The 10,108-nt window shown below is 34.6% G+C and overlaps 1 protein-coding gene across 1 annotated transcript; it reads right to left on the reverse strand.

Moving 5' to 3' along the window:
- Positions 1-1,356: 1,356 nt before the first annotated feature.
- LOC112783586 (pectinesterase 31) lies at positions 1,357-5,641 on the reverse strand. The gene is made up of 6 exons (XM_025826589.2): positions 5,212-5,641; positions 4,963-5,067; positions 4,465-4,542; positions 4,012-4,199; positions 2,445-2,618; positions 1,357-1,769 (listed from the first exon to the last, which is right to left on the reverse strand). Exons 1-6 carry the CDS (start codon positions 5,455-5,457, stop codon positions 1,607-1,609), a joined length of 954 nt encoding a protein of 317 aa, XP_025682374.1. The 5' UTR covers positions 5,458-5,641; the 3' UTR covers positions 1,357-1,606.
- Between the last annotated feature and the right edge of the window lie 4,467 nt (positions 5,642-10,108).

Below are 10,108 nucleotides of genomic sequence, written 5' to 3' on the forward strand. Positions count from 1 at the left end.
AAGAGATATGTAGTAAGTTTGGAATGTATAATTTGTACATTTATTAATGTATGAATATTAAGGAAGGCTATTAATGTATGAATACTACTAGTACTCCCAGTATTCTCTATTTATTGGGTATTGTGTGACACTAGTAGATGATAGCTGTATAATAGAATATGAAGAGGTAGCTAGTATAATTTTTTTTTTCTTTCTTCTTTTTTGTTGGCTATATGTAGCTGTACCTTTTGTCTCTGTAAAGGTGTGATTTCTCCGCGAACACAATAGACACATTTTTCTTTTCTTTAGTTTGCATAGAGCAGAATCTTTATTTTTCACCAAAAAATCTGCAGCTCAAAACAGATTTCATTAATAGGGACCCAATTAAAAAGAAAAAAAGTATAAAGATCTAATTGAAAATTCAATGAAATTTTAGAGACCTGCAGAATAATTAAACTTTTTAAAAACAATTTTAGTTTGCAATTTTTTTCATTTTTCCAAACCACCCCATTGCTAAATCTGTTATTGCCCACAAACAAAAGTAAAAGTTGAAAAAAAAAAACCCAAAAAAAAAAATCAAAAGTGAAAAAAAAAATTTTTAATCTCTGGTCGTCGTGACTTCATATGAAATGTGGGAAATTAATGACTATGTTCAACTTTCTTAGTTTGGATATACATATTATTGGAGAAGAAAGACAAAAAGAAAAGATGCTTGAACCAAAATATTTAATTTCTTACTGATACAATTTCCTTCTTATATGATCATATCACGTCTCTTTTTTAATTTTTTTTATCTTTTGTTCTCAATTTTTTATTTTCTTTGCTTGAACGAATTCAAGAATTTGGTGGTTTGGAAAAACAGAACAAATTGTAAAATGAGTTTTTTGAAAATTCTTGTAAGTTTCTGAAATAGTTTTACTGTTTTATCATAGTTAAATCATTTGGTTTTTCTAACTCAATTTAATTCCTCTAATAACAATCAAATGTGTCACAGGGTAAGTCACCAAAAAAAAAATGTGTCAGAGGGTAACTAACTCCTTATTTATAGGATGATTGGTTAGACACCAAAATGTATATTGTTCTTAAATTATTTTAGAATTAATTTTTAGTATAGTTGGTATATAGTTTGGAACAATGTTTATCGTTGAAGTATCAATCACGTTTTAGTATATCCAATTTAATGTATCTATTCTCAAAAATAAAAAACCAGTGTTGTTATGTGCAATTTCATGTAAATTTTTTTAAAAATGATTGAAAAACACAGATTACAATTTTTATTTTAGAAAATTACCTTTAATTAATTCGTCAACTTAACTTCTAATGATTCATAACCAGGGTCATCACTCAAACAAAAAACGATGTGCAAAACTATGAAAATTATTCACTTAAAATCCTTGTGCTTTCTATAGATTAACAATGTGGCCAATATACTAATACATAGTAACAAAGATATGGACCATATAATATACACACCGATGAAGGAAATATTAATCTCCTAAGCAATCTCTTATAGGAATAAAAATACAATGACTTACTTCCAATAAAGCATTTGACACATTTTTCTTTTTAAACATACAAGACAGTGAGCATGGAGTATGCATGATCAACAACTGTTTGGAGCATTGTCCTATGCTGTATATGGAACCTTCAAGGCCATTCTTTGAGCAAGCCAAGGCCTTTCGGGATCCGGGTCTATGAAAGGATGCATGAGGAACTGCTCTGCTTCTTCATCCAACAATTCTCTACACCATGTTACTCGTCTCGATTGACTGCAACCAGGTCCAAAACACCTGCAGTATACACGTGAGTCATTTTAGTCCCTGTATTTTAAAGTTCGACTTTTGGTTGCTAATGCTGCAAAATGCGATTCAGATTGGTCCTTGACTTCATTTATGATTCATGTTTATTGTGTCCTCATTGATTTGTTGCCTTATATTATATCATTGAATGATGAACATGTTCAAATTTAGTTTCTAGAGTTTCCGAAAATGTGTCCAAAGACCATTGAATTAAGTGTGATAGTAACAGAATGTCACCTTAGAAGACTAGATTGAACTTATTTTTCATGAATGCCACCTAGGGATCACCAAATAAAGGAACAACAATTGATTCAGCCACTAACATGAATATTTCCTCAAAGAAAGGCCAAATAGGGGATTATAAACTACCCTCTAGATGTACTCCCACAAGAAGCAAAGCTTCGGTTGACAAAATGACTAATTATTTTAATAGGGTGCGGGGAACCTTGCAAGAAACCATCAACATTACTATTTGTAATCACGAAAGTAAGACTTGACTTAGGAGAGAGACAATAATTGAAAACTATCCATTCTTGATTCAGATCAAACATCTTAACTGTATTTTTTGGTGATACTGAAGCAGTCAAGTACCGAAATTAACCATACTCTTAAGATAATAATCTTGCAAAGTATAAACCAGTGCAAAATGTAATCTGCAAGAGATACCTGTATTCATAAAAGCAAGCACTTCTCTCGTTCTCAACTTTTCCCCAGTTATCCCAACCAACATGCTTTATACAATGATCCATGTAAGTGTATGCAAAGACCACCCTTCCAAAAGGGCCCCACGGCCGTCCAAGATATGCATACGATTTTTCTCCATTACCTGTGATAACACATCTGCGAAGGCACAAGAGACATTACTCATAAAATTTATAATTTATAAAAAGTTTTTGCCAGACGTGATTTTATAGCAAAATCAATTTGAGGGGGAAAAAAAGGAGAGATCAAATTTATCCATAATTGCATAATAGATGATAAGCATCCATAGATAAATGACTTGGAAGTAGTTACAGTACCATTGACACAGGTAAAGCAAACGTGATACAAAGCTGAGGAACATGAAATTGAACAGGGTGCAGCTATGTTGTATCCAAAAAACAAATGAGGCAGTATCTAATTACAAGGAAGTAGTATGAGATTCTAATACATAATTCAGGTTATTGGCAATCTTAATTGTCCACTCACAATCTCCACTAATTACTTATAACTTAATTTTCTAAATTGCCTAAACTATTCACATCTTAATTATATGCTTATTTACTAATTACTATTCAATATCACCTAATATATAAACCCTTATTAGCATAAAGGACATGAGTATGTTCATGTATTCACAATTTGCCTCACACCTGAAAATTTTCAAAATCATGCAAAAAATGTTTGTGATATCTGGAATGCAATAACTGCTGATAGCAAGCATTCCTGGAGCAAGTAATCTGCCAAAGAATAGAAAAGAGAGGTTGATCGCTGTCTTTATGAGTTCGTGATGAGACGGAGATCTCAATCAAGGGCTCTGAAAGCAACTCTTGAACCCCAGGAGAGGGAACTCAATAGGTAGAGGCTATAAAACTGTTAGGTTGGATACTCCAACCAACCCTAGATCCGCCTTCTATTGCACGAGATCTAGTATCTATTCTTTATTCTTTTCTTGACTTTTGAATAATTTGAATTTGATTGATTTACTATTTATTTCTAGCTCTTTTAAAAACCCGGTACCGGTAGGGGAGGCAGTAAGTTTGAAGGAAGTGGTCAAGTCTGAAATCAAGCATGGCCTTAGGCCTTAGGAAAAGGTGGCTGGGACGGAGGACTCGTAGTATCTCTCTAGATCAGGCAAAAGCAAAAGACCCCCTAACGTAATTCGAATGGGGGCTGACCGCTGAGCCCACTCTGGCCTCGCAGGCGGTCCCCCGTGGTTTCGAGCTGGAGCTGCCATAGCTTATGGCTAGAGCAATGGGAGGGAAACCAAAACTCAAACTGCCATCCTTATAAGGGTGATCTTCATTAAACTCTAGTAGCATGCTCCTAAACTAAGAATCTCAGTTATTGTACACTTCTCTGCCCATAACAAGAATGACGACTGCCAAAAAAAACTGCCCTTATTGCTTCCAGACTGCTGATTCTTTACTGGATTGAACTAGTTGGGAGCTTCTTATGAGTTATTATACACTAAAAACACGGTACTAGGTGCGACAAAGAGATTGTTAACACTAGACAGTGGTCAGTTACAAACCTCAAGAATACATAGCCAGTTGTTTCCTGTGAAGACTTTCGGCTCTGTGCAGTAATGAACCCTTCAGACTTGCAGTGAATATGACAGTGTTCCAAGAGAGCAGTGCTATTGCCAAAGATAAAGTCGACACTACCTTCAATATAGCAATCTTTCAAATATTGTTTTCCATAGTGTAAGTACAGTGTGTCCTGCACCAATTTAATGAATGCAATGAATGCATGAACCGATGATAAGACCAACCAATCTGCTAATCATCGCATCAAGATATCATTTAATGACGATCATAACTTACACAAAGAACTCATCCATCAAGATAATAGACATTGATCAATCCATTCTTGAATCAGAAGTAAACTCTCAAAGTTTTAATGTAATTTAACTAAAGTATATTTCATAAACAACTTCATGAAGCTTCTAACCTATACAAACAAATGCATCAAGACATGGAGCTACCTGCCATCCAAGGAACCTGCAATTGTAGAAGGCGCATCGATCTGCTGTTACCCTAATTGCCACTGCTTGCCCTGAACCCTACCAGAAGAAGGAAAATCCATAAGCACTATATACTAGCCAAAAAAGCTCAAGAAGATGCTAATGAGATAATAATATAATGAATTCACGATTCAGGGTTTAAGTTGAATATTAACACCTTATGGTGTCACCTGATCTATATGTAGATCAGACTGTACCTAGTGGAACAAACATCAATCGCTACTGCTTTTGTATCTAATGAATTTACAGTATATTTTCCCAGTAGCAAAATATGTCAATTCATCCTTATGAAGAAACAAAATATTCCTATTAATCAAATTTGTATCAACTACATGCACTTGTGCTCATTTACCAAACCAATGGTTTTCAGGAATTTGATGCCAAATTAAAGAAAGTAGCACAAGAAAGAACCTCAAATAAACAGTGAGATTCAACTCAACAAGAGCATTAGTGCATTACCTGAGGGGAAGAATTCTCAAAAGTAATATTCTCAGCAATGAAGTCCTCCCCTTCTACAATTGCAGTTCCACAACCAAATGTCCCTGTCCCTATCACCCTAGCAGGCTGCAACAAAATCCACCATTGAAGAATGAAAAATAAAATTGTAAGATTTTGAGACATAGCCATTAAAAAATTGAATTTTGATTTGACAGATACACAATACAGTAAATGAGGAAAAGATCTATGAAGAGGAGTGGCATTACTTACTTGATGGTGATCGATTTTGGAAGCAGTGTTGTTCCAGGTAAGAAGAGTATCCTCGGGAGTGAGGCCAGCAAGAGTGATGAAATTCTTTGTCTTAGGGACATAAAGCGGCTGAAGATAGATTCCCGGCGACACGCGAATGACGGTCCGGCGAGTGTTGCTGAGAGGGACGGCGTCGATGGCGTCCTGCACCGTTAAGAAGTCGCCGCTTCCATCTTGCGACACCGTGAAGGTCAAGCAAGCCGCCATTGTTATCCTTGTCGCTCTATTTCGATTTCAGTATTGGTGATGGTGACGGTGGCGGTACTAAGGAGAAGGACGCGTCATCTCGGTGCAACAAAAGGATTGAAATAATACTAACACACAAGTGAAAGTGTGAAACTGACTTTCATTATAAATGGAAATTGGGGGTTATACAGACTCCAACTCGCCACGTAGAATATGAGGAGTCTATATCATTTGAGGGGAGTAGATCATTTTTAATGAAAAAAAAAATTGGATGGTGTCAAATATTTTTTTTTTGACTTTTTTTTTTGTAACTATGGTGTCAATTGTTTAATCTCATTCTTCATTGTTTTTTTTCATATTTATTTTTACTCCTACTTATAAAATTAATGGTAAAAGATCACACTTTATTCCTTCAATTGTTAAAAAAATTGAAAGGATCTATTTTTCCATTTAAGTGATAGCTCATTGGCATATTTATATTTAAACTTAAATTTGTCTATAAATTTTAATTTGATGCTTCTTTGATCTATTTTCTAATTCAACAAATGTGATTAAAATAAAATAATAAACGTATAATTAATATAACATAAAATTGAAATTAATTTAAAATATATATATCTTTTTTAGTTCTCTTAAGATGCACATAAATCAGGTGAAGTTTGGTTCGCCTTGATTTGGACCCGACTCAAAATAATAACCGAATCTATTTTTGAGATTCTTATGCGATCCTAGACCTGGTGAAATCACACTAAATTAACCCCTAAAATATTTTGGATCGGGCCGTGCCTTCAAATCGGACCAGGCCATGTACATCTTAATAAAAATTAATAATAATGTGATTGAGACTGATTTTCCTTTGTAATTACCAAATTAGTCCGCGAATCTTTCAAAACTTACTTTAGTCACCCACTAACTTTAATACATAATTTTATTCTTAACATTTATTTTTGTTATTCAATAACATTAAATACTCCACTAGAAATTAATTCACACTTATAATAGTTAAATATTTACGATTAGTAAAATAGATAAATCATGTTACATTTTTAAAACAACCTCATTTTGAATTCCATCATTTTCACCTCTTCGTCTTTACCTTTGATGATTATTAGTGGTTAAAAGAGGGGAGATTGAATCTTTGCCTTTCCTTTATTTTGCTTTAAATCTTGAATTCAGTTGAGATACTTTGAGTAGAAAACAGGAAAGATTATGGTTTTGTTTCTTGATGTGGTAAGAACCAAAATAGAGTTACATGCAAGGTGTATTATGAAGAAGTGTTGCTGAATAGAAGAATCAGGAGATACTTCAGTTTTATCTCCTATAATGCAGAACCAGAAATAGAGAAGAAAAAGAATAATGACGCACAGATGTATCCTATTTCAGCTACTCAGTGCAATATAGCCTACATCCAGTCTCCATCACATCAGTGACAAAATTTTACTATCTTTCAATAGAATTATATTCACCAATTCTCCCTAGGATTCTACCTAATCCTATCTGGGACAAGTCCAATTTCTAACTCAAACAAGACTTGACTAGGAACTCACCCTAACTTTTCAACAGTAAAGTGCTAATCCAACTTGCAAGGAAATTCCCTTAGGATCATGACAACAAAACAGAAAAACTTACAAATAATTTCTGAAATAACTATGGCTTTTTTTTCTCCAAGTTTAACTCCCTGCCTTTTACTATTCAATGGCTTTTTCATACAAACCTCATCATTTTGTCTTTTACCATTGAAATACAGAAAGACTAAACTGAGAAAATGAGATACTCAATGAAAACCATGAAGGAGAAGAATAAACAGCTCAGTGATCTATGGAAACCCAAACGGTGTGCTCTCACTCCTTGCCTCAATCCTTGGCCTTTCACCCCTTTAATAGAGGAGTGAAGCTTCTAGGATTTGAAACCTTGCTTCAGCACTTGTTGGTCTTCTTCTCCCAAAAATCAGACGTAGCAGCAGCGTGATAGAAGAGAGAGAGGGTAGAAGCAGTGACTGAATCAAACATGCAACCATACCTTTAATCTTCTCTTTCAACCTTTTTCATTTTGCCTCTTGAATCTGAATCGTGTATTCTTACTTTGACTCCAAGTCAGATTCTTGAGCGTTAATTCACAGCAGAGCTTCATCATTTTTATTTCTTTAGTTTTCCACTTCTGTGCTTACAAAGAGGGGATTTCTTCATCGAGCTTCACTGAAGCACAATTGTGAAAATGCTTTTTGTACATTTGTGTCTGCATGTGCATGGACAAAGATAGAGAGGGTAATATAACACAAGTGTCCATGTACATGCAGACACACGATAACTACTCTAATAAATATTTTAACTAACTAAATGATTCATCACTAACTAATTCAACTATACTAAAGAAGGAATCTCATTCTCATCATATTACTCAGGTACACACTTTTACTCAAGTTCGGAGTGAAAACATCTTGCAACCCTAACTTGCCAAATAGTGTCGAAAAAATTCTAGGAGCTGAAGGCTTAATTAGTAAGTTTGCAATCTGCTTATGTGTCGAAATGGGCATAAGATGGATGAGCTTCTCCAAAATCTTATCTCTTACAACGTGATAATCCACCTTGATATGCTTGGTCTGTTTGTGGAACATTAGATTGGTGGCTATCTGAATAGCATCTTGGCTATTATAGTAAAGATTAATGGGTTGATCTAACTCAATTCTCAAATCCTTGAGAATCTTCTTTATCCAAATAGCCTCTCGGTAGCAGATGCTAGTACCCTATACTTAGTTTCGGCTGATGAGGATGCCATAGTGGTTTATTTCTTAATTTTCGATGACATAATAGCACTCCTAATGTAGAAGCAATATCTTCTCGAATCTGAACAAGTAGCCCAATCCGAGTCATTGAACACAATAACTAGTAAATCATAATATGCAGGAAAAAGCTAGTTGCGGGTGCTAACTTAATGTACTTTAGAATTCTTTGTGCTGCCTTAAGGTGCAAGGAAGTTAGTTCCTTAAGAAATTGACTAAGTTTTCCAATGGTATAACTAATATCTAGTCTTGTATTAGCAATATATAGAGTTTGCCAACTAGCTTTCTATACCCTGACATTGTTAGGAAAAAAACATCGTATCTTTTGTCAACTTGGCACCATAATCAATTAGAGTAGAAGCCAGTTTGCAATCTTCCATCCTTGATTCCTTAAGCAAATCTAAGACGTACTTTCATGGATACAAGGCAACTCCCTTCTTGCTCCTAGCAACCTCCATTTTGAGAAAGAATTTAAGGTCACTAATATCCTTAATTCTGAACTGTGCATGCAGTAAAGCTTTGATATATTCAATTGTTTTCATATAGTTCCTTGCCAATATCACATCATTTATGTAATTGACAAGGTAGTGATGCCATTTTTCTGTGACTCTGTGAATAAACTGTGATCAAATTTAAATTGTACATAAACATCCTAGAGCAAGACAAATTTGAGCTTGTTGTTCCATTGGCAACTTGCTTATTTGATCCCATAGAGCGACTTTTGCAGCTTGGAAACAGAATTTAGCAGAACACACATATACACCTTCTTCTCCTCAGAAAAGCTATGTTGACATCAGTGTATTTCAAAAACATCCCTTCGTGGCAGCAAGCACTAACACAATTTGCAACGTGCTAAGTTTAAAAAGTGGATTGAAAAGGTTGAGATAGTCAATTATTGGAACCTGAGTAAAGTTTTTCGCTAAGATTTGGGCTTTGTACCTATCAATGCTATCATCAGGGTTGTGCTTGAGTTTGAAAACCCACTTGTAGTCTATCGCCCTTTTTCCAGGTAGAAGATTAGTTAATTCTTCTTTAATAGCATTCCTCCATTCCACATGACTTGTTGCTTCTTCATAGTACGTTGGCTCTTTATCAGTGGAGATAACTATGGAGAAGGTGCGATGAGATGCTAAAAATATATCGTATGACAAAAATTGTGGGATGAGATACTTATTAGGTAAGGTTGTAGAAAGACTCATACACTGAAAATCTCGAAGATAGGTTAAGGGCCTTCTTTCTCTTGTTGATCTTCTGAGTAGAGTAACTTGTGGTAGAGGCTCAATAATGTCTTGATGATTAGATGATGCATGTCGTACTGACCTTGATGCAATGCCAGTGGGTGTGCGTGGATGCAAATGAGGGACTTCTTAATTATGCATATCAAAAATGACTGGATCATGCAAAAAGTGTATGTATTGGAGCAGGTCTTACTAATTGTTGTTGGAGTTAAGTGTCTGACTTTGGTTACTATATGCATGGAAGGGAAAAAGATCTTCATAAAACTTTACATTTTTTGAAAGATTTTTTTTTTTGGAAATGGCTAAAAAATGAAACTTTTAGTTCCCTCCCTAAAAGTTAGAAATGTGACCTCTTTTCTAGATATAATTTCTTTCTTCCAACAGTGAGGGTGTTGGCATATGCTAAACATCCAAATACTCGTAGGAGTGAAATTAGAGGCAAGTGTTGATGTAAAATTTGATGAGGTGACTAATTTTATAAAAGAGCATGAGGTAGTTTATTTATTAAATAAATGACATGAGTAGTCGCATAATTTCAATATCATTTTGGTCAGTTTAAGTGAAAAATGAGTGCTCTTGTCACTACAAGGATATGTTGGTGTTTCTTCTCAATAATTTCATTTCGTTGAGCAGTTTTTACACATGTCCTTTGGTA

This window comes from Arachis hypogaea, chromosome 20 (genome assembly GCF_003086295.3).
Source record: "Arachis hypogaea cultivar Tifrunner chromosome 20, arahy.Tifrunner.gnm2.J5K5, whole genome shotgun sequence".
NCBI lineage: Eukaryota > Viridiplantae > Streptophyta > Magnoliopsida > Fabales > Fabaceae > Arachis > Arachis hypogaea.